The 25,043-nt window shown below is 40.6% G+C and overlaps 1 protein-coding gene across 2 annotated transcripts in view; it reads left to right on the top strand.

Annotated features, from left to right (window-relative positions):
* The window catches only part of Trio (trio Rho guanine nucleotide exchange factor), a 319,531-nt gene that overhangs the window by 229,204 nt on the left and 65,284 nt on the right, over positions 1-25,043 (top strand). For both annotated transcript variants that reach the window (XM_042695165.1, XM_042695166.1), the window contains exon 34: positions 313-556. In XM_042695165.1, the coding sequence (XP_042551099.1) occupies positions 313-556 (244 nt within the window). The remainder of the gene's footprint in view (positions 1-312; positions 557-25,043) is intronic.

Below are 25,043 nucleotides of genomic sequence, written 5' to 3'. Positions count from 1 at the left end.
GCACATCCTTTTTAAGGAAGGAAATAGAATGTTCTAGATACAAAAAGATTTGGAAACATGAAAAATTACATCTGATTCTTAACAGTGAGCCCTCTGAAAATTATAACCATAGGCTAAACATGAGAATTTATGTTACCATTTGCCTGATTCCGAAGGAAACAAAGGGATAACAGAGCCTTCCTCTAGTCGTTGGAGATGCCTTGGACCCCACTGCAGAATGGAAGATGTAATTTCTAACAGAGTTCATAGCAGTGCCTGTTCAGGCCCAGTAACAACTTCTGTCTAACCTGTCCCTCTTCTGTTTCTACCCAGCTCTCTGGTGGCTGTGAGCTGACAGTGGTGATCCACGACTTTACAGCCTGTAACAGCAACGAGCTGACCATCCGGCGTGGCCAGACTGTGGAGGTTTTGGAGCGGCCCCACGATAAGCCTGACTGGTGCCTGGTGCGCACCACTGATCGATCCCCCGCAGCGGAAGGCCTGGTGCCTTGTGGCTCTCTATGCATTGCCCACTCTAGAAGTAGCATGGAGATGGAGGGCATCTTTAATCACAAAGGTAAGACTGGCGAGTCAAGAGAAAGCACACTTTGCCGTGTAGTTCTTGAGTATGATCCTCCAAGTCAGTGTGTTATCACCATCTCATGGGAGCTGTAGTAAAAATAAGGGTTTCACCCATTACTCATAAATTCACCTCTTCCTGAAGTGGTGGAAGGAAGCCTAATGTCAGTCTGCAGGACAGTGCCATTCAAGTACAAGAAGAAATAGAAGGCATAGAATAGAAGTTATGTTAGAAACACTGTACGCAACCTTTGCCCAATTAGATTTTCTCATGGTGTTGTCTTTGTTAGCATTATATTCTAGACGTCAAATGCAGGCCCAAGAGTACAGCCACTCATTTTTATAGCCATGGAAACACAGGATCTCTAAGCATCTGAACTCCACAGCTGCCTGCCTGGAGAGGGAATGGAGCTTGAGTTCTGAGGGGTGGGGCTGTACCATGGAGCATTCAGTGATATGTTCCCTGACTAAGAGAATAGAAGAATTTTTAAGCCTTATTAGTAGATAAGCCTTTTTAGTAGATAGTTGTACCAAGAGGTCACATTTCCATAAGTCAGGTTGTGAGTACAATGCATCTTGATGAGTGTCATCCATTTCAGCATTCCTCCCCTACTTTCTCCCTCAAATCCCTCAAGTTTTGTAGTTCAGTTTTTACATAAAGTACATTGACTATATAATGACTGCATTTGCTTAATTACCCTTCCTCCTCTTCTGGTGCCCCCTCCACATCCCTGCTGACTACCTTGTAAAACATGTTTCTGCTTCCTACTATACATTTTGTTAAGCAGTCCATTGTTGTTCAAAGGAGTTACACCTTTAGACTCTTTTTTTTTTTTGGTCAATCATGGGGCTTGAACTCCAGATCTGGGTGCTAGCCCTGAGCTCTTTTGTTCAATGCTAGTGCTCTGCCATTTTGAGCCACAGCTCCACTTCCAGTTTTTGAGGTAAGAGTCTCTCACAGGGACTTTTCTACCCAAGCTGGCTTTGACCATGATCCTCAGGTCTCAGCATCCTGAGTAGCTAGGATTGATTACAGGCACGAGCCACTAGCAAGAGGAAAGTTTTAAAAGAAGTACTTCAAAACTGAAATATTAAGATATTTAAACAAAGCAGCATTTGATATTTTAGATTAAGGAAATTTAAATTAAGGAAATTAGAGCAGTGCTGTTTTTATGTGTGTATCTAGTTGGGTCACTGGCAGGTCACTGTTGTAAGTATGAGTCTTTTAGGGGAAGGAAAGCTAGTATTGATGTGTGGGGTTTTAACTCAGGGCTTGGCTTAGTTGTTTAGCTGGCCCTCTACCATTGTGCCTTAACTCCAGCCCAACTTCTTACTGGTTATTTTGGAGATGGAGTCTCTTGGACTTTTCTGCCTGGTCTGGCTTTAGACCATGATTATCCAAATCTCAGTCTCCTGGATAACTAGGGTTGTAAGTGTGTGTGAGCCACTGGCATTCAGCAAATCTTGAGTGCCTACTGTGGCAGCTGCAAGACAAATGTGGTTGCTGAGCCATTGAAGAGTATCTCAACTGAATTGAGGAGTGCTACAGATGTAACACTGGATTTTTATGCAGAAAGTATTACGTCGTTATTTGATTGTCATATGCTAAAATTATATTTCATAGAGTATATACTTACTAAATACAGTTCATATTTTATGTCTGTTGGATGGTACTGGCTCAATGGTTATCTTAGTGCAAAACTACTTGAAACTTAAGATGTTCTTTGAAGAAAGCACTGTTGGTAGCTTCTAGAAAAAGGCATGGTTGATAGTGGTGAGTCCTTGTATCTTTTTTTGCCATAGTTCTCTTTTTTACAATACTGGCAAATGCACAGTCTTGAGAGTTGAGGTATGCAGTTGGTTTTCTCATACTTCTATCATACTCAGTTTCTTTTCTGTTGATTTGTAAACATCCTAATGGCTTCCTCCCCTTACCCTCCATGCCCTTCTCACAGTCTTGGTGACACAGTGTGGGGCCATCTTCCAGCTACAGTCAGTTTACTTCCTCTCTTGAGTAATTGAAGCTGCATAGATAAGGCTACCAATGAGCTCAGTTTATTGAGCCCTTGAGTTCATAGGACCAGCTACCCATTGGATTTCTTGAGGCTATCACTGGGGTGACTACTGTCACCTCAGTAAGAAATGAGAAGAATGAGACTAGTATTTATCCAAAGAATCAAGAGACTTTTCAATTTTTAGCTAAAAGCTGAGGTGTTGAATTTTATTGACCTTCCCATGATGTAGTGCTTTTGAATTGAGTTGGAGACGTGCTCTGCTGTGCTTTTTTATACTAATTTACTGCTGGTATATCTAATGTTGCCTACTATGTATATGCCCTTGAATTTAAGTTGAAAATAAGATACAACTTGTTTTTTTCTTTAAGTTAATCCTTCCTTCAGAAGAGACCTGAATCCAAGCATGCTACAAATAACACTTGTTTTGAGGGATTGCTTTTTTATGTGCCTTTCCTATACTATGTTCTTTTGTGGTGTTCACTGTGCAGGCTAACTAGTTAAAAGGAAAGCATTCAGCATTTATCACACCTGACTTTGTCTAAGAAATGTCTCATGGTTATTAGGTTTTGCTTGTTTTTAAGTTGCAGTACCATTTTATTTCTCTCTCTGGTATTATGTAAATGGATTTTCATGTCTGAAAAGATATTCCCTATGCTTAGAACACCCCCGTTAGGCTTTTCAACAAGCCTCTGGTGGAGAATTCTGTTGAAGTGCAAACAGGTTTGAACTTCAGATAGATTTAACTAGAGTCTCAGTCTAGCAGACCATACGGCCATTATCAAAAACTCAGGGTAACCAAGGATCGAGATACAGAAGTGAATCTAAAGTACATAAACTCACCTGGGCTTCTTCCACCTGGGAAGCATGATGCTTTAATTTACAATGTACAGCCTGCAACCTGTCCATCCCCTTTCTGCTATGCATGGAAATGGGTTCATGATGCTGTGATTGGTAATATATTGGTGTGTAATGAGCTGTTCATGCCTGATACCTCATTTGAAGCCCCCTTTCATATTAAGAAGCATCTCAGCTTGTAGAATGCAGCAGTGAGCAAGGGATATGAAGAACCAAAGGAAATATAGTACCTCTTCTCACAACTCATTCTCATGACTAGGTCAGATCTCTTGGCCATATCAAATAAGCAAGTATTGTCTTTCACCTCCTACACCTCAAAACCTCTGAACATAAGATACTGCCATTGTGTATCTGTCATTTGTCCCTCTCTCCTCCAAAGACAATTTCCTAGATTTCTCTGGTTCTCAGAGCTCTCTGTGTGCTGTGCTCAGGTTCCCTTGTGGATTTGGAAGCTTGGCTGGACCTGAGACTCTTAGACAGAGAGGATTTTTTTTTATCTTGAAGGTAATAATGCAGAGGTTTCAATTCACCATGTCAGTTTATGAATACAATGCCTCCTTCCATCATTCTCCCCCATCTCTCCCAACTCCACCATCCCCTCAATTTTCCTAGTTCCATTTTCACATATATACATTGAATATAATTTATTCTTTATAAGAAGATACTTTTCAGTTTGAAACTAGACTCTGCCATAAACTACTCCATGGAGAAGGGCAGTTGGTGGGAAAGCTTATTTTGTAAGGTCCACTGTGGAAGAACTGCTGCAGATGACCATCAGATGGTGCTTCCTTTGGTCTTGCTCTGGCTGCTTCCTCACAGCAGCGTAGTCACATTCAGCAGACATTGGACATAGTAAAATAGAACGGATTCAGCAAATCTTTGTGCTTCACCAGTTTTATTTTTATGGGGTTTGTGCTATTTACTGTGACCTCAAATTCTGGGTCAGGGCTTCAGCATGGCAGTTCCTGCCTGTGCCTGCAGCTTGCCTGAGGCACAGCTCATTCTGAAAACTACTGACTTCCTTCCTTACCCTCCTTTGGCAATATGTGGCTACTAGCTATAGAAATAGTATCAGGTAGTCACCTCTGATCTCCAACAAAGCCAAGTAACTTTTCTCTCCCACTGTCTCAACTCATAAAACTTATTATTAGTCAGAGTAAACAGGATTACCAAAAGTGATTATATTTCTAATGAGGCCAATCTGAAATTTCCCCCCATTTGAGGCGCTGCTGTTTCCTTTCTTCACAGTTAGAGCTGCCACATGGGAGGCCCTTTAGTTCCTCTTCAGGGAGGTAGCCTGGGACAGTTCAAGGAGCACCGAAATAGCATTAGAATCCAAAGTCGATGATCAGAATTGAAAATATTCAGTAAAACAAAATTATCTATGTCAACCACCTAGGCAAATTATCATTACCAACTTGTGCAGCTTGAGTGCAAAGCATGAATCTTTTCACTCGGTTAGCTTGTTTTTCTGATAAAGTGAGAATTTGTCATTAGTCCTGAGAGATCCTTCCAGGGTGCTAATGGTGCTTGTTGCATGTAGGAAACCACCAAGACCACCTGTGTTCCAGAATGGACTGCCTGTGTGCTGCCCATCACCATAGCCTTCTGCTGAACAGGATGGCTCACATATTGGATTGACTGGAGGATGAAGGAAGGGCCATTCTTGCAAAACTGTGCTTTGACAAAATGAGGCTTAATGGGAGTGGGGAATTTTTTTTTTTTTCTACCAAAGGCCATCTGAACTCTTAACAGCATTACAGGCCATAGAAAATTACCAATATATTCAGACAGCTGAGGATAGTCAACAAGAATCATATCTGATCTTTCATATACCAAATGACTTAAAGGCCCCATAAATGACCTTCACTCTGGGCACTCCCATCCCTGGGAGAAGGTCTTTCTGTTGTTAGAGCCGTGGGGAGGGGCTATGTTAAATTTATTCTTCAATGGGAGGCCTTAGTTCTGATCTCTTCTTCTCTGTCTTTGATGACAGTGCACTCATTGGATCTAAGGCCCTTGACAACTGATATTATGAGTTTATTTATTTTTTAAAAAGTTTTCCCAAATAAAGGTTGATACCAAAATTCCCAGCTTTTCCTTATGCTAATTCATAGTGATGTGGCAAGTGATCTTGTTTTCTTTACTAGTGCTCCAATATATATAGTAGAAACTACCCACTTTAAAAAAAAAAAATCTTTACCTTTCTTTTTCATTACCAGGGATTAAACTCTACCAGTAGAGCTCCACTTCCAGTCCCATTTCACCTTGGTTACTTTCAAGGCAGAATCTCACTTTGTTTATGCCCATTCTGACCTAAGCTGCTCTTATCTTATTTATGTTTCTGCATGCCACTGGAGATGACAGTCACAGGCTACTGCACCAACCATTGTGCTTTCCCCATAGCTGGTGCATGCCACAATGTCCAGCATTGGTTGAGATGGAGTCTTTTGAAGTTCTGTGCCTGGGTCAGTCTCAAACCATGATCCTCTGATCTCCCTCTCTTAAATAACTAGGATTACAGATTTTTTTTTGGTGGGGGGGGGATCCGGTCTTTGGGCCTGAACTCTGGGCCTTGGCCTCAGCTCTTCAGCTCAAGGCTAGCACTCTACCACTTGAGCCACAGCGCCACTTCCAGCTTTTTTCTTTTTGCTAACGTGGTGCTGAGGAATTGAACCCAGGGCCTCCAGCATGCAAGGCAAGCACTCTACCATGAGCCACCTTCCCAGCCCTAGGATTACAGATTTGAGCCACTGCTCCCTTCTAGCCTTACCTCTTTTAAAGTTGCATCTTAAAGTGTTTCTTTTTTTTTTTTTTTTGAAGGGGGTAAAATAATGATTTGTTTGCAATGAATGAGAAAAACAAAGGGAACATAGCCATGAGAAACAGAACCTCTTGCTTGCCTGAGACTTGAACCTGTAACCCCAGAGGCTGTAAATCAGCTTGCTACATTTTTTAACTATAGTAAAGCATGCCCCCAAAACAGTCTGCTTCAATTTTCAGCTTAACATAGAACCTACACAAAGTGGTGCTTCCAAATCAATATTGGGCATGCCCAAGCTGATTTGCAGTCATTGGAGGAAAGACACAAAAATCCCCACTTGTAAATGCATTGATATAAGATTGTCATTGTTAACCTGAGGTGTTTTCTTTAATCCACGTGGAAAGTAATAAAGAGTGGCCTGGGCTTTGCCTCAGGCCACTCTCTCACCTCTCCATTTTCCACACAAAGCTCTGTGTCTACTCTATCCACTTGAATATTTTACCTCTCTGTTGACTCCCTTATCAACTCTTTCAAATCTGAAATACCTAAACTCTTTCTTCAATCATCTCTCTATTGGCTTACCCAGACATGGCCCGTACAGCTGTAGCTGTTTTCCCTCTGGCCCCTACTAACTGCAGAAAAGTCACAACATACTTATCATGCAGCCGCAGGACCTTCACAGCCTTGTGCCATTCCTCCACAGCACCCTTTTTATTTCATACAACTGACACATTGTAACCATAAAATAAAATTCCTCATTCTTCTCTCAAATTGCAACTACCTACTCTTCTGCTTTCTGCCTCTCTGAGTTGAACCACACAAGGTACCTTATATAACAGTGCTTATTCCTTTGCGACTGCAAGAAATCTGCAGGATTTATCCGTGTTCTAGCATGTGTTAGAATTTTCCTTTTGTAATGTTGAAGAATGGTACACATTTATCCATTCATCAGTGATTGATACTTTGGTTGCTTCTACCATTTGTCTGTTTTATACACTATACCGTAAACCACAAATATACAGACATGCACTTACTATCTGTTTTCAATTTGGGGGGTTATAACCCAGAAGTGGAATTGATGATTCCTTCTTTAAATTTTTTGGGCACAGTGGCTCATGCCTGTAATCCTAGCTACTCAGGAGGCTGAGATCTGAGGATTGCAGTTCAAAGCCAACCCGGGCAGGAAAGTCCATGAGACTCTTCCAATAAACCACTCAGAAAACCTGAAGTGGCGCTGTGGCTCAAGAGGTAGAGCACTAGCCTTGAGCTGAAGAGCTGAGGGACAGCGTCCAGGCCCAGAGTTCAAGCCCCATGACCAACCGAAAAAAAAAAATGGAGAATGCCTATTCTATTTTGTTAGCTTTGTTTCAACGACATGTTTCAAATATATTCTATTTTCTCATGTTGACCATTTCCTGATTCCACATCCCATTTCTTTCTCTATTTCATTGTATCTAAAACAGATCTCATCAGAAGACATACTGAAATTTCTTCAATAATTTTCCATTGGTCACTGAATAAAGTCCATTTTCTTAACATGGTCCTTTGTCTCACACATTTGTGCACATGAGTGTGTCATACACACTTACATGCACATGAGCATACAAACATACTCGTCCTTAGTACAGTACATCAGACAAGAGAAGAAGGGTTTTCCTGTTCTCTCACCCCTACCCAGACTGACTAATCAGATTTTAAAAACTGAAAAATCCTAAAGGAAAAAAAAATCATCCAGTGAGTCTGTGGAGCTAAGGAGACAGCAAAATTAATCTTAGTCTAGAGTATTTCAATGCAAAAGCTAGAAGTAGGGCAACCTAAAAAAGAGAATCCCAATTTAACCCCAGCAATCCTGAAGATGTACAAGGAACTGAATAGGAACTCCTTAGATGTCCTTTAAACAGGAATGATGTCTACAGGTACTGTCCGAAGCTACATAGTAAACATTAGAGTTCATGAACAGAAATGTCCCTCATACAGCCAGCACTGGAAGATAGCAATGAACTGAGAAAAGAGAAAACGGGTAACCTAGGGGAGGTGTTTTTGTTTGGGGTGTGTGTGCATATGTGTGTGCACACGTGTGCAGACAAAGAAAGGAAAGCAGAGAAATAGACTGTCTGTAGTGGAGAGGGGCCCCCAAGTTGAGTCCCTAGAGATGAGTTTTAAAGTGAGGCCTGTAAACTTGGGAGACATTCTGCTGGGATACATCTTAGCAAACATGTTAGTGAATTGTCCAATTCTTTCTGTGTGCCGTGCTGGTTCTAAGGTTTGAAACTCGAGGCCTAGCCACTGACCCTGAGCGTCTTTAGCTCCAGGCTAGCCTTCTACCACTTGAGCCACAGCTTTGCTTCAGCTTTTTTGGTAGTGTATTGGAGATAAGAATCTCAGGACTTTCTGGCCTTGGCTGGCTTCAAACTACAACCTCAGATCTCAGCCACCCGAGTACAATTTTTTTTAATTTCAAAGTCACATGTAGATTTTTACTGGAGCCATTACTCAACATTCAGAGAAGTAGGTACACAATGCCAGGAGCTATTCCTCAAAATCACTTATAATTTCTTTAACTGAATGACTGGAAGAACCTGGACTCTGTGCCTGCAAGTACTGATCTCTACATCTGATTCTAATGACTAGCCACTTGAATAAGCACTATGTGAATATAAAATAAGGGTGTGTTTCCATTAAGGCTGAAATTACAATGTGTTTGAGCCCCTGATATTCTCTCTCTCTACCCCACCTGCTTTCACGCCTCCCTGTCTAATGTCTGGGTCCTGTGAGGTAATGGCTGCATCTGATCTTGGGTGTCCCCCACCCTGCCTTGGATTTAGGTTGAAGCCAGGTTTCACCATTGCTCCTGTTTCCCCATGTGGTACAGAGGAGATCAGGTGACAGTGATCTTCCCTTGAGGTTTGTAAAGGACTCAGACTGGTATGTCTGCTGTCAAACCACACCCAGGCCTCATTTGTATCTTCAACTAACCCCCAGCATGGAGGATATGCCAAGGTGTCTGCCCATCCAGAATATAAGCAGTCCCAAAAGACTACCTCTTCTCTCCCACTTCCCCCCAACCTCTACAACCAAGATAATAGCAGCCCTTTATCATCATGGTACATCATGATAAGGAGAGTTCTCTCCATGGAGGGAAACTCTCCTATTTGCAGGGCTTTGGCTTCATCTTTTCTTCCCTGGACTTTGAGGTAACCATGAGATGTCTGCCATCATGATGTGACTTCTTGGGAGTCCAGGTTCTTGAGTCTGAAAAGGCATACAGTCCGGGCTGAGCCATGGATGTCAGGTCCAGGCACCTTTTTGTCACCTGCCCTGACAGGAGGCCAGCTACTGCAGCCACTTCTGTAGCCATCATCTTCAGCAACCTTTGCAGCCATCAACACCTATCCACACCGCCCACAAAAGGCACCAGCTTCACAGAGGCTAAGATGCTTCTCTACTCTTAAGAGATTTCTGTGACCAAACCCAGCGATCCCCAGTCTGAGGTGTCTGCCATTTCCCCTTGAATATTAAGCACTCTGTTCCAGATGGTGAGCCTTAAGTTTCCCATGACAAGGACTGAAAGTGCTCATGACTTTAAATGACCTAATCAGCATTGAGAGTAGTGAAAAGGCTGTGGCAGCATTCACTAGCAGTATGATTCCAATGTATTTAGATGTTTGTGTCCTGCCAGAAGGCCTCTGTGACAGAATACACTCTCCAGGCACACTAATGCATAGACCTTTCAAACCCTTACCTGCCCACACATTTTGAAAATAAATATATAATGGAGGATCTTTGTAAAGTTTTTCAATTCACTTGGGAGAAAAAGCATTTTACTCTGTTTGAACAGCTGCTAATGTAAATCTCTGTGGGAAGAAAAACTGAAGAATATGGAGTTAAACCAAGAATTAAAAACAAAGACATAGTCCCTCTTTGGAGCTGTGTGATTCCAAGACTAAGTGATCCATCCCAGACCTGTGATTAAGGCACTTCTGTGAGCATGTAATTAGGGAGCCACACAAGGAGGCTATTATTCTGTTTAGTGCTTTGTGTTTGAGGTATTTTTACATTCCAACTTTACATTAAAGTATTTATTAAAAAGAAAAAAATCCGTCAACAGGTATTGACACTATCCATATTAGATCATCAGAAAATTATATGTATGACAGTCATAAACAGTGAATGAGAAACTGTCTTCCCATACTTCAAATGCCCACAGTTTGTGAGTGATAGTGCACACCTACACTCAGGCAGTAGAGGCAGAGGAAGAGTTAAGGCTTCCCTACATAGGTAGACCCTGTTTCAGAACTACCTTTTGTACAGCTACTTAAAAATAATGAAAATTAAAAGCCCAAACAATAAAAATGTCCCTGGCTCTGAATTAAGGGAAGCAGTTAGTAGTGTAGCATGCAGGGAATGTGAAGATGCCAGCATACCTGCAGCCAGACCAGGGCCAAACTTTACTGTGGAAGCTGCCTTAAATCTCATATTCTAAAGATACCAGGAGGCTGGTTTTCAAAGAAATTGGGGGTTGGTTCTTAATTCTTTTTACTCTACTACAAGTTTGTATAAGCTATGACAAGTTAGAGAGAAATGATGTCTTTGTTATGAGATGTTCTGGGTTTGTTGTGTTATGGCTAATTTAAAATGAGTAAATGCTGTACATGGAGGGAAAGCAAGCTATGTTTCCATCTAGGTTTGTTCTTGCTTCCTGATAACAGTTTAGCAGACATGGCCCTGGAGGCTCCGATAAACAGGTGCCTGCTGTGAAGCATGCACCAAGCAGGCGAGTGTGGCTTGACATGGGCCTCTGTGTTCCTTTGTTTATTCAATGTGAGACTAGATATGGCTCCTAGGTTTAATGTTCCCATAAACTAAATTTTGATAGATTTGGCTATTAAGCTGGATTGCAAACTCAAAGTACAGAAGAGAAAAAGTTGCCTAGTTCTGGAGCAGTGGGTCTTGTATAGCTTGAGCCCCATTTCCCTGAGCAAATCTGATGGAAGCACTGGGATTGTTCCCAGAAAACATACATGGCTTCAAAATTTCTACATGCAACTCAAGAGACTCACCCATGCTCAGAATTTCTTTTCTAGACAAGAGCGGGGGGGGGGGGGGGGGGGGCAGGGGCGGACAGGGAGATACAAATTTTAAAATAAAACTTACTTTTAGATATTTCAGAAATAGAACGTGAAATGGTATAATTTTGAGAAATCTTATGTTTGTCATGAATAGGTAAGCTTTTCGTTCTTATATTTCTAGTCTTTTGGTAAGCAAATACAAATGATTATGTATTTTTCCCGTTTTGTTCCAGGCTTTGATCACCTGACTCCTTATCAGTTCACACAGACTTGCCTCCTCCTTTTTCATAGATGTGTAGTACTTAAAGAGCACAAGCTGCCTACTTTATAAAGTAGTGCTCCACACAGGGGTACTTGAGTTGACTTCAGCCAGTTAACTGTTGCAAGTAGTACAGCACTGGATAACTTAGCATGTATATCATTGGATTTGTGTGCGAAAATATGTAAGATAGCATTCTATATATATAACTGATTGTCCAAAAGGAAAATCAGCTTTTAAAGCTAAGTGAGCCAGTAAAAATCACAGTAAACATTCTGTACAATGACATCAGTCGCTTTCATATATTTTTTAGTTCAATGACATCCATGATATTTGAGCTACACTATACCCCCTTGAGTTTTCTAGTTTCATTTTACCCACTTAGGAAAACAAGAAATATACCCCCTTCACATGAGTCACTCTTTAAAATCTCTCAAATGAATGAAGTCATGAGTATCTCTGTGTAACTTACCTATAGTGCGATTTTGATGGGGATTTCCAGTTAGAACAGGAGCATGTGGTGTAACATGTTTAATAATATTTCCCCAATTTTTTTTCATTTTTATTATAGACTTAGTCAAAGAAGTACAAATGATAAGTTCTTCACAAAAAAAGAAGCAGTAGTTTCCAGAAGACAGGTCAAATCCCTTCCCTCCGCATGTGTGTCAAATAGCTTTTATGGGGTACTGTTTTGCCTTCCATCCTCACCATACATAGTTGCTTATCTTCACCTACAAGAAATACATTCATGAGACAGTGTCATCTGTGGCTCTTTTTATGATCTTAGATAAGTCTCCCAGTAATTTCTGAAAGATTCCTTGTCTCATCACTAACATTTTACACTTGGAAAATATAAGTTACAAAACTCTCTCAGATCTGACTTCTGTCTAACATGGTCACAAAGACATGAGGGGTATGGAGGGCTGGCAGTCAGGTCCTAGGGGCAAGGTGACTGACCCTTGAGCTTCCTTGCTCTTTCTGTACAGATTCAAATGGACCTATCTGAAACCTTCTGGAGTCCTTTTGGGTCTAAACGGGTACGCTGTGGTGTAAGGAGCACTGCCTAGGGTACTTAGGGCACCACCATCCCTCCACATTGCCATTACGATGGTCACTGTTTTCCCAAAACTTCTTTTATGGTCACTGTTTTCCCAAAACTTCTTTTCTAGCCAAGTGTAGTATGGAATGTGGAAGGTATTCTTTTTGAAGGGCTTTTCAAACCTTTCAGAGGATAGTAAGCAGGTTCATTTGCTTGTTGTGTGTCAAGACAGCTCTGGAACCTACTACTTTTCTAATTTGTCCAGAAATAGACCTGTTACCAGACTTCATCCTTTCCCTCCCCCACACTTTTCTCTGAGTCTGTAGCATGTTGAATTTATTAAAAGAAAATAATACTTGAAATCCTGTTGTTAGATACAGGTTAGTTTCTCCTGGCTTAAAAATAATTATAGCATTCTAGTCCTGGATTATGGGGTATGTCATTATCAGGTGGGAGAGGAAGGTATATTCCTCTTTTAAGTATCACAGCAGAAACCCAAACTGGGTAGCTCTAACACAGATTCTCTCACAGTTCAAGAGGCCAGAGCCTTATATCCAGGCATTCACAGGTTAGTTAAGGCCTTAGGCCTTGATTTGCAAGTGGTCATATCTTGCTGTCTTATAAGCCCCCTCCCTTGTGCAGCCTCTGTCTTCACATCCAATAAATAATTTCCTTGTGAAGACACCATCAGATTGGATTAGAATCTATCTTAAGAGCCTTGTTTTAATCATCTTTAGTCATATCCTAAGGTACTAGAGTTTACCATTTCCTAAAAATTTGGGAAGACATATTTCAGTCCCTAACAAAGGAGCTATTGGAACCTTAAAAAATTATTAACAGCAATAGATGAAGAATAATTTGGTGAGGACTTCAGTGTGCCAAGTACTGTGCTGCCTTTCTGTACATTTCATCTTCATATATACTTCTTTGGTTGGGGTAAAGGGAATTTTAATCATCCCATTTTATAATAAGAAAATAGAAGCACAAAGAAATTAAGCAACTTAACCATGCTTAGTAAGTGATAAAAGAAAGATTTTTACCAACACTGCACAGTGCTCTGTGGATAGGTTTGAATGAACGTTTATCCAGTTCAGTAGCTGAAACTCTTAGAGACAAAGTCAGTAGCTCATACCCAAGCAGCATCCGTGAACTTGCTAATGTTAAAGGCCCATACACCCCAAATTGTGTGTTCCAGTGCCTTTGTTCATTCTGGTGAGGAGTGGTAATCCTTGCAAGACCTACAGACAAGAGGTTTGCTTCTACCTTGCTCATACTGGAAACCTGGGCGTTGAGGGTTTTGTTTTAGTTTTTTATGGTGTTGGTTTTATGTTTTGTTTTGTTTTTGTCTTGTTTTGTTGTGTTTTGCCTTGTCTTTGAGCTACTTCCTCTCTCTTCCTCCTGTGTGTTAACACCAAACTTCATTCACAGTAGGTTTCTTCTGAGTACAAGAATGTAGTGGGGTTTGAACTCAGGGGTGTGGACTTGTATCACTTAAGCTGTGCCCCCAGAACTTTTCATTTAAATTTGTTTTTCAGGTAGCATCTCAAACTTTTACCTAGAACCAGCCTGGGTCCCACCTCCTATATAGCTGGGACCATAGGTCTATACTACCACCATGTCCATCTTATTTGCAAAGTCTCAACTTCTGCCCTAGCTGGCCTCAGACTGAGATATTCCATCTCCTCCCATGAAATTATGATTACAGGCGTGCACCACCAATGGCCAGTTTACAACCTTTATATAGGAATAGAAGGTTTTTGCTTTGCAGCTTTTCTGCCCCTATTCCCAGAACCAAAAGCAGCTACTTGGTCTCCTCCTTGAAAGATGTAAGAATTAAACTTCCTGTCAGGTCCCCATGTTGTCCCCCATGAATGGATGACCTACATCTCCCACTCTCTGAAGTTGAACATAGAAAACTGGGACATCAGAAGCACATGTTGGCTAGCCAGGGCTGGCTTAGGTGCTCTAATTTGCCCTATAGTTTGTTTTTGTGTTTGTTTTTTTAGAGAACACTATTTGGGTGGTTATCCTCTCAGATTGCAGTTCTGCAAATAATGCACAATGCTGATGCAAACAGAGAATGTCACATAGTGGCTTAAAGTTAAATGGGAAAAAAGGGTATTTGAGTGTTTGTTAAAGAAAGAAAAAAAATCACATAGTTTGTGAAAAGAAAGTAAATAAAGCAATGAAAAGGGGCCTATCCGATTTTTGGCACCCAAATGAAGTGTTTGAATGCCTTGATAAAGGTGCTTTTGTGGGTTGACAACTGCTCGAAAGTAGCAGGAACTCATGTGCTGAATGGAGCCCTAAGAAGCAAGGTTTCATCATCCCAGGCCCTCCAGAACAGGAGGTATTATCTGTGGGGTAAAGAAACCAGAGCAGACTTCCTCAGAACAGGAGTATCTTTGTGCGTGGAACCTGAGAGGCTCCATCGTGGGGCCGCAGCTGTGCTTGAGTCCAGCTCTGTAGGCATATTGTGCAGAGCGGAAATGCACAGGGAAGAAGAGGAGGGCGGACCGTGGAGGTGGCGAAGGAGCACAGTCCAGGATGGCTGCTGTAAGAGAGTGGTCCTGCATCTCAGGGCTGCAGGCCCTCAGTTGCAGGACAGTATGCTCCTTAGAAGTAGAGTTTGATGGCCAACTTGAAAACAGAATGCCAAACTGAAATGGTATTATTGATAATGTCTTCAAGTCTCAAGGAAACATTAATATAATGTTTAAAAGATAATGGTAATTCCTGATATGTATGCTACTCATGCTCTAATGTCAGAATTACCTGGTGTTTTGTGTAGCTCATCACTACCTAATTAAGAATATATGCTTTTTCTTCAAATAGCATGCTCTAAATAATACCATAAAGATATCAGATTCTTTGGTTCATCCTAATTTTGGCTTTCAGTACGTTTCTAGTCTTCATTTTAAAAGCACCTTTGTAAACTGATCCATTTAAATACTTTTGTTTTGAGATATGACATCTTTTGACAAAAATGACATGTCTTATAATTTCACAGATAGACTAATAACAGGGGCTTGAATATTGCAGTCCTAACCTTAAGTATTTGAGGAATAAATATTATAATAGAAATTTTACAAAATGATTTTTGGTATTAATTTTGACTGTGAACGTAAGAGTTTGCTTTCAAGCAGTCTAAATAGAAATATTTTTAATTTTACAAGGATTGGATTGGCTATTGCTACTTTGCACCTGCTTTTGCCCCATAAATGTATAGAGAAGTAACACTTCCATTTCTTGCCCCTCACCCCCCATCCCAATTGTCCCAGCTTGGCCACCAAGAGCTCCTTCTGTAGCTTTTCACTGTTAACTATTACTGCATGTACTCCCTTAAGTGAATTGCTCCCTAATTTTCTGCTGTTAGATGTCCTCAGCTCATCTTTTTGCTGCTACAATCCTGAAATCATCCATTTCCTCAAGAAGCCCTTTGAGAGTCCTTAGTGCAGAAGGGTTGTTTTTTTTTTAATGAAAACACTTTATGTGTGTATATTTATTTTGCTTTCCCAACATTATATTTGTTCTATTCTCCCAACACTATACTGCATTATTGAAATATTTATACACACAAGAAATATAAAATAAAGTTGATAAAGGGAGAGAAGGAAACGTTCCTATCTGCCTTACAGGGATCGCAAGGTTCCTGGATGGGGTTACCTGCTTCTGTCACCCGGGGGAGGGGCTGCCCCCATCACAACCCCCTCACCAACCGGCTCCCAGAGGCTCCATGTGGTCATCCGGCTTCCTCCTGGGTGCTCTCCCCATCTGCCTGAGGTCTCTCAACACCAGAGCATCTGCCACTGGACCACTTTGCTGGTGGCTGGTGCTGTTACCAGTTTCCAGTGTGTGCCTGGCCTTCTCTGTGGACCCAAATCCATCTTTGTCAACAGACTTTCCTAGAGTACATCAGTAGCTGTAATGCCACTCCCGTGCATACAGTCATCCCTCGGCCCCAGGGGGTGTCTGAGACGCATACTCAGGTCACTGTGCAAGTTTCTGGATTCTTTTGTTCTTAAAGTCTTTATTTCTCGCATGCTTTGTGCCCTATGAATTCCACCTAGGTCCCAGACTCCCTTTGTCCTCTACTTCAAATACCTATTCTTTTTTCTTTTTTTTTTTTATTGTGAAAATACCATACAGAGGGGTTACAATTACATGGACAAGGTAATGAGTAAATTTCTTATTAAACATTGTTGCCTCCTCCTCTGTTTCCCCTTCTCATCCCTTCCCATCTCCCTCCCCCCACCACCACCCCTGCACACCAAAGTTGTAAAGTTCATTTTTCAACATAACGTCTTGAACATCTCATTGCTGCAATGGGTCCACCTGTATCCCTATTTAAACGATTTGTTTTTTCCCTTCCCCTCCACAAGTTATACCAACATCAAATACAGTGAAAACAGGGGTTATACCGTGGGGGAGGGACATACAAAGCAACAAAGAAATCATCTTATAAATATGAAACGTAAGATCTAAATGCTGCAGGCTAGCTGGTGCCTCTGACTTTAGGCCCTCTCAGCAGGTGTATAGGTGGTGTCAGCCTGGGAATATATGATCAAGATTGATGCTATGTTTTCTTTTCCGCCCTCCCTATTCTCTCTATTCATACCAGATTAAAACCTTCAACTGTAATCCCCCAGTAAAGGGTTCATTCCACCCTTTCTCTTTTCCTTATTTGTAACCTTATTGACAATAGGAAACCTGGTCTCATCTAAATGAACTTACTCGTTAAATCCTAGGCTAAAAGTTCTTTTTTCTCCCAGTTGTGAGAATAGTAGTCATAAAAATAAACAAAAAAATTAAATAAAAACTTTAAAAGACTCACTTCCACTTATTCTCACTAGTAATTTCAGAACTGCTCCTGTAAGAAACAAAACTCTTTTTGTGTTTGTTTTACAATATAATCAGCATGTGTTCTCAGAAATTTGTTTGGTTAGATTCTTCCCTCTCTGCTTCAGTGTGATTATGCTCCTTGCCTAGTTCATTTGTTACTGTGTTTATATATTCCATTTTGAGCACATATATACACTCACTCACCTGGCTTGTTAGTTTGCTGGGAGTGCCATAACAAAGTACCACACACTGCCTGATTGAAATTATACAAATTTATTTTCTTACAGTTAAAAGTCAGAGATCAAGGTAATGGTGGGGTTGGTTTCTTTTTAGGCTTGTCACTGACTTTTGCACTATTATTTTCTGATCTCACATGTTCTAACCTGTTCTTATGAAGACATCAGTAACATTGGATTAGTATTCATCTTGACTTCATCCTAACTTAATGACCTCTTTAAAGACTGTGCTTTCAAAGTCGATCATATTTTGAGACAATGGAGATGAGAAGTTAGCATATGAATTTGGAGAAAGACTATTTAACTATAACTCTGTCTTGGTTTTTCTTACTTTGGAGTTGTATGGACTATCACTATGACTCCAAGAGTCAAAACTCAGTGTTCTTTTCTTTTTCCTCCCAATAGGTATTCAGGTTAGAATTTGCACATGCTAGCTAAGTACTCTACTCTTAGCTACATCCCAGGCCCCTCAATCTTTTACAATATACATTTGTTTCAATTCATGATGACTTTATGTCCCAGTAACCAGTAAAGCTATCACAATGACATCCCATTGCAAAGTGAAAAGATTGTAAGTTGAAAGTTCATTTAATACATCTGACCTTTTGAACACAGTTTCACTATAGTAAATGTTCTCAGAACACTCCCTTCATCCTACAACAGAGTAAATAGTTTTTTTGTAATAAAATATTGCATATCTCATATAACTTATTGAATGCTGAGCAAAAAATGAAAGACTATACAGGATATTCTTTCACACTATTATAAAGTGAGGAAAAATTGTTCAGTCAAATCATTGTATATCACTTGTTTGTTTCTTCCCAGCATTTGTTCCTCATAAACAATCATTATGTCCCTTAAGCATTATCTTAGACAGTAAACCTTCTATTTTCTTTGTGACATTTTAAATTACATGCCTAGCCATAAAATTAAAATGTCAAAAATATAAAAATATAAATTTTCCTTCACAAAGTCCACTTCCTAACTTCTACATTACACAACTCCTATTCTGCCAGCATGTTTATCTTGTATTCACCTTGTTTAGTCAGTTCCTCACACTTGCATGTCTTTTTAAGGACCTGGTCATCTGATATCTAGACTATTGTTGTCATTTCCTGACTTGATAATGTTCTCACACTGCATAGAATGAACACATAGAATGAAATTGAACTCAACATCATGTTCACTTATGATCCCATCCCCCACAGCCCTGGTTTCTTTCACTTTTCTTCCAACCATCTGCAGAAGGCATTAACTCTTTTTATATATATACATATATATTTGGGGGGGGGCAGTAACTTTTGGGTCCTGGTATGAACCTTTTAGACTTTGAGAATCCTGGTCATATACAAACCTGAATAAAGTAGAAATAAGCCTTGGAGACCGGTCTTGGTATTCATTCCTATAATCATAGTTAATGCCTGTAATCATAGCTGCTTTGGATGTGGAGATCAGGAAGATCGCAGTTCAAGTTTACTCTAGGCAAAACATTCAGACAATCCTATCTCACCCAATAAAAGGTACACATGGTTACACATACCTGTCATCTTAGCTATGCCCAAATCAGCCTGACACAAACATATGAGACCCTACTTGACAAATAACTACAGCAAAAAGAACTGGGCACATGGCATAAGTGCTAGAGTACTGCCTACTAACTACAAGGCTGTGAGTCTAAATCTGAATACTATAAAAAAAGGGGGGGCAGATGCTGGTTAGCATTTCTGTCATTCAAAGTAGGATCAGCGGTACCTTACCTGGATCTATTTTATGTTCTCATACTGCATACATGTAAATGCCCTGAAACATTCTGAAGCCCACACTTCTGAGGACAGAAGGAAGATGGGATAAGAAAGCTCCCTCCTTCCTGTCCTGCTTATCCTGCTGTGCTGCAGCTTTCTGACAGATGTGAGCTTGAAATTTAGAGATCGGCCACTGGGGAAATTTCCCATACATCTTTAGACAAAATCACTAGACTCATTTTTAAGCCTTAGCCCTTTCCTCTTTCACAGAGAGCTTATATTTCCCATAAGTACTTCATTTTCTTGACAGCTCGTTTTCTATTTTTTAAGTAATAGCCCTTGCTTGGCAGTCTGCATTTGTAGAAAGAGACCAAGTAAACTATTTAATAAAGGTAATAAAGCTTTGGAATGCCAATTAAATTGATTTTCTGTAGGTCATAATTTCAGTATTTTTTTAACCAACAAAACATGATATTTATTTGGTTATAACAGTTCCTTCCATAAAATGTGTTCTGTGCAGAATTCTACCTCTTGCTTAGTCCCAGCTTAAGTATGCCCTCTGGATCTATTACAGGGCTGTTTGTAAGGAAAAACAACCCTGTGCTTTGCTTTTGGTCTTTTAAGAACATGAGACCTATTATGGGCCATAAATGCCAAGTCTCACTTTGTGGCACTATATGTTAGAGAATCTCTCCAGTATCTGAAACAATTTTCTTTGGGTGCCATGGATATGTGGCATGTTTTTTGTTTTTGTTTTTGTTTTTTAACAGTGCTAGATGTTTTGTGCTCAGAAAGAAACTAGAATACTTTCATATTCTTTTTCCTTTGAGAATCTTCAAAACTACTTTGCAACAAATGTCAGAAGGTTATGGTAAGTGGGGAAATAAAAAAGACAACATTCTTTTTAAAGCAGTAAAAGAACACAGTAAAGGTTTAGGTTTAACAGACGTGAGTGTTGAGAATCTTCCAGGTGATTCCAGAGCAGGGACGAGTCTGTGAGCTCTGGTTTAGAGAGCACTGCAAATACTGAGTGACTTCACAAGGGACAAGAAGGCCACAGATTTGCCATGAAGTGAAAATTTCAACTTTGTGGTTCTCATACCGTGAATCTTCTCCCTCACAACCACTGCTGTGTGAGACAAGGGAGAAAACATGTGGAAACTCTCAAATGGCAGTATGAATTTGTAAAGGTGAAGGAAAATATCTAGTTTCCAAAGAAGACAAGAATGAGCTTTTTAAGATACACTTTACTAAATGTGCCTTTAAAAATAACATAAGGATATTTAATTTCACTTATATGACTGCTTCCTGGAAGAAAGAATGAAGATATGCTTTTAATAAGTAAGAAGCGGCATTGCAGCATAGTGATGTAATCAGTTGGCTCTCAGACCACATTACATCTCTTTTTTATCAAGTCACATCGGGAGGTGCTGTTTATTGTGTGTCTCAGAGAGAGCCTCCCTCCAGATGTACACAAAGCCCAAGTCAGTGAAGCTGGCCAGAAAGCCTGGCGCAGGGAGGGCATCTGTCACTTTACATTTCACTGAGTAAGGAAATTGCAGTGCTGGCTAGTGCAGGGGAGGAGAGACATCTGGTTTCCAGAGTGCCTGAAGAATTTTCTTGAGCTCCAATTAGAGTCATTGTGGTAGATGTAATCTCCTAGATCTGGATATTCCCACATGTGAGCCCAACTGTAAGGCAGTGCTCAGCAAGCAGAGGAGAGACACTGCACACGGTCTGGCCATGGGCTGGCATTGTCAGAGCAGCCTACTCCCCTTCAGCAGGCCTATTTCTGTTCCACATCTGCATCTGAGTGTCTGTTGAACTGCTCTCAGATTTGGCTGCCGAGCGTGTTGCTTTGACTGTCTATAGGCAGAGGTAGGGCTGGGGCTTTGGACCGTTAGCCTCAAGTCAGCTCTCCGGAGGTTCGCCATGCCAAACGGAACTAAACCAGTTGACACGCTGGACTCACTCTCCTCCGTCGGCACAGCCTACTGCAGTGGCGGGCAGCCAGGCACCTGCAAGTACTGGATCCTCGACCTAGGTACAGTTTTCTTGGTACTCTGCCTGAACTTCTTTCTCTGCCTGTTTTCTTTCGGGTGGCTGCTCAAGTGACTGAAACAGAAATGCTACCTCCTCTAGAACTGAATGAAATATGTTCCATGCTGTTGAGGGGCTATGTTGGTGGGGGACCCTGAGAGCATGATGAGAAACTAAGGCAGTGCTCTGTTGAGCCATTCCATGCAAAGCGTTTTAAATAATGGGTACTGCTTTTGATTGTCTGTTAGTGAGCAGACTTTCGATAAAAGGGTAAATGCATCTTAGCTGCTTTTTTCCCCCTGTGGAGGGAACTTGAATCTTAGCAGTGTTTTAATCTCTTCAGAAATCCTATGAAGGAATGTTATTAAGTTTTTTTTAATGTTAGAGGAAAGTGGTTTTATATATATATATATATATATATATATATACACACACACACACACACACACACATATATTTGTCCTGGTAATTATCAAACTATCAGGAAACACAAGATTTTTTTCAGATAGTCTGTAAAAAGTCTTTTAGTTGATTTTATGTCTGGTTCACGTTTAATTTTATGTGGGGTTTTTCAGATTTGAGAAATATTCTGACATAGATGCCTCCATTCCCTGGTTCTTCCTCATAAGAATTGCAGCAATGTAAGGTAAAATGAAGTGAGATGCAACGCAGGTCTCTCAGCATCAAATAATACTTGTGCTAGGTTCATTCTGGTTTTGTACACACAGCTAGAGAAAAGAAAGGAAAATGGTATTCCTTCCTTAAAGGGAAACAAGTCCTGCTTGATGGAAAAGACAGGAAGATACAGAAGAACCAAGGTGGAAGAAGAATTAGGTGTGCAGATCCTTGCAGAACCCTGTGATTGCCACCCCAGAAGCAGCCAGCTTTTATCAGTGACTGTAATGTCTGTCTAGCCTAGAACCAACAAAATGGGTTTCTGCCAGAATTTTATCCTGGCCTGATTTATATTTAATTTCTGCCTCCTGTTCTACTTGAGAAGTGGATGGTGGATATATAGAGGCACGGAGCTGGTGAGACTTCCTGGGATTCTCCTAGTTCTTGTGAGCTTGATAGAAAAGAAGCGTCACTTGGAGCAGAGATACTCACTGTAGAACAGGGCTTGTCAAAGCAAAGAGGAGAACAGAAAATATGCATTTCAGGATCTGAAAGGGAAGTGGCACTGCTCACCTCTGTGTACATTTATAGAATGCCAGAGAAAAACAAAATTGTCTTTGATTCAAGGTCTCTTATTAAGGAAGTGTTGACTATTGAATTTGTTTCTATGAACATAATGTTTTAATACCCTTCAGATTTCTGTTCATAAAACTAGCAAAGTATTTTTATAGCCACAAACAATAGTTTTTAAAATCATTTTATGTTAATTGTATTTCTCCACAGTGAACTCTCACAGGATTGTGAACTCGGTAGAGTTCCAACAGCAATCAGGAGGTGTTTGCATAGTAACTTTTGTTTCACACAAGTCTTTTTTGCCCTTTCAGTATCCCTACATGAGCCGGATCTTAAGGTATTTGTGCATTATTGTATAGAGGGAAGAGTACGTTTCTGTAGAAGCCCGAACTTGTGACCTTGGATAAAACTGTTAGTCTTACTGACCGATTTTTTTCCCCCCACTTTAGGAAGTTGGGGGAAACCTTTTTATTTTTTTCCCTCACTTTTGAAGAGTTGAAGTGCAACCTTAAAGAGCTCCAGAAAACCACTGGTCCCCAGGGAGAAGCCCTGGAGAAAAAGACTTTTCCTAGTTCTGGAATTCTGTTCTCTCTCTAGACTAGCAAACATCTTGCTAGTGAGCTGCAATCTCTTTTTGGTAAAGTATATCTTTTTAGTTAGGTTTCATAGGGAACACAAATTTATGATTTTTATTCTGAAGGATTTCCTCCAGGTGCTCAAAGTTAGCCTCTGGGGTGAGTGAGCAAGTTTATAAATACAAGGATTCTTCAGGGAGTCTGGGGTAATGAGCTATGGAATTTGTCCAGAGAGACATCCTCCATTTCCTGTTCCTGTCCACCAGCAGTGGGGCTGGGGGCCGGGCAGCCACAGTCCAGATGCTTCTGTCACTTTTTCCTCACGTAAAATCACACAGATGTGAACAAAGTATCTCATACTTACTAGTTTCTCTAAAACTGAATAGAGTAACTATAATACAACTAGAAATTTCAAAGGTATGGAGCCACAGAGTAGGAAATACTTCAACACATTTTCTTCTAGTCTTTTCATATTTAAGTTGATCTCCCTTTCTGGTGCTGGTGGCTAATACCTGTAGTCCTAGCTACTCAGGATGCTGAGATCTGAGGATTGCATTCATAGCCAGTCCAGGCAGGAAAGTTGATGAGACTCTTATCACTAATTAACCACCAAAAAGCCAGAAGTAAAGCTGTGGCTCAAGTGGTAGACACTAACCTTGAGCAAGAAAAGCTCAGTCAGTACCCAGGCCCTGAGTCAAGCCCCAATACTAACACCAAAACAAAAATCTCCTTTAATATTTGGTCGTAAGAAATCGTTTTAGTTATATCCTTGGCTATTCTCACAGATCCTTGGTCAAAATAAAAGCTACTGTTACTGCATCTTGTTAAGTTAATAATTTCTCCTGTAGTGAAAATAGATTGATACCTATCATCATTGGCTATTCTTACATGTAAGACATATTGAAAGACTTTGAAGACTTAAGTTTATTAATAAAGTCCTAAGGCAATTTTCCTTTTCTTTGTAAAGCTGATGGGCTCTATTTTAAGAAGTGGCCCAAGGACCCTGAGGTTTGGTGAGGTTGAATAAAAGACTAGTGGCAAAATGGGAATATGCTGTGCTAATGATAACTTCAGAACTAAACATTGAATGCTTTTTCCCTTGTTTCTCTCTAGCTGAAAAGAAAGGCAGCCTACAGTGCCTGCCACAGTCATTCTCCATCTCACTCCTACTCAGTGGCTGTTGGGTTATTTCCCGTGGGGGCTTGCCTCCCTGTCAGTGGCGTGCCATTTTATCACATTGGCGTTAATGAAAGCCAAGGACAGGATCGGGTATTAATTGGTGTTCCAAGCAGAGGCGTTCTTTTCATTCCCTTTGTTACCCAGCCTGGAACAACTGTTTCTTCCTGGAACAACTCCAGGTCTCCCTTGCTTTCTTCCTTCTTACTAGTTTAGTGGTTTGAACAACAGATGAGCAGGAAAGAACTGATATTATATGCATTCTTAGAAAGCTGCCTAGGCCTAAGACACCAGAGCTTCTGAGCTTCCTGTAGGCAGAGTTCTTCTATGCCCTCCAAAGGCAGGCACTCTACCCCTGTCTTCTTTTTTTCCTTTGGATTTTGATTTTGTTTGATGTGTGATATCCCACCAAAGTGGAAGAAGTCTTCAAGACATTATAAAATGTTGATTTAAAAACGAACAGTAAATATCATGCAGTTTATAGTGGGGTCAGAGAACAACATGTCATAAAATCAAAGTAGGTAAAGTTAGGATTGCAACTCTCACCTTTTGTGTGTTTCGGAGTGGAGTGGACTGTGATGTGTGAGTGCCAACCACACTGGGCTTTTCCTCCTAATCAGTGCTTAGCTGATGATCCCGTCTCCCCCTTCCCCCCATACACTACACACACAGGTTTATTAGCTTT

Source organism: Dipodomys spectabilis, unplaced genomic scaffold, assembly GCF_019054845.1.
Source record: "Dipodomys spectabilis isolate Male_0828 unplaced genomic scaffold, ASM1905484v1 ptg000179l, whole genome shotgun sequence".
In the NCBI taxonomy this organism is placed as follows: Eukaryota; Metazoa; Chordata; class Mammalia; order Rodentia; family Heteromyidae; genus Dipodomys; species Dipodomys spectabilis.
The sequence above is the reverse complement of the archived record's forward strand: the minus strand, read 5'-3'. Positions and strand labels throughout refer to the sequence as shown.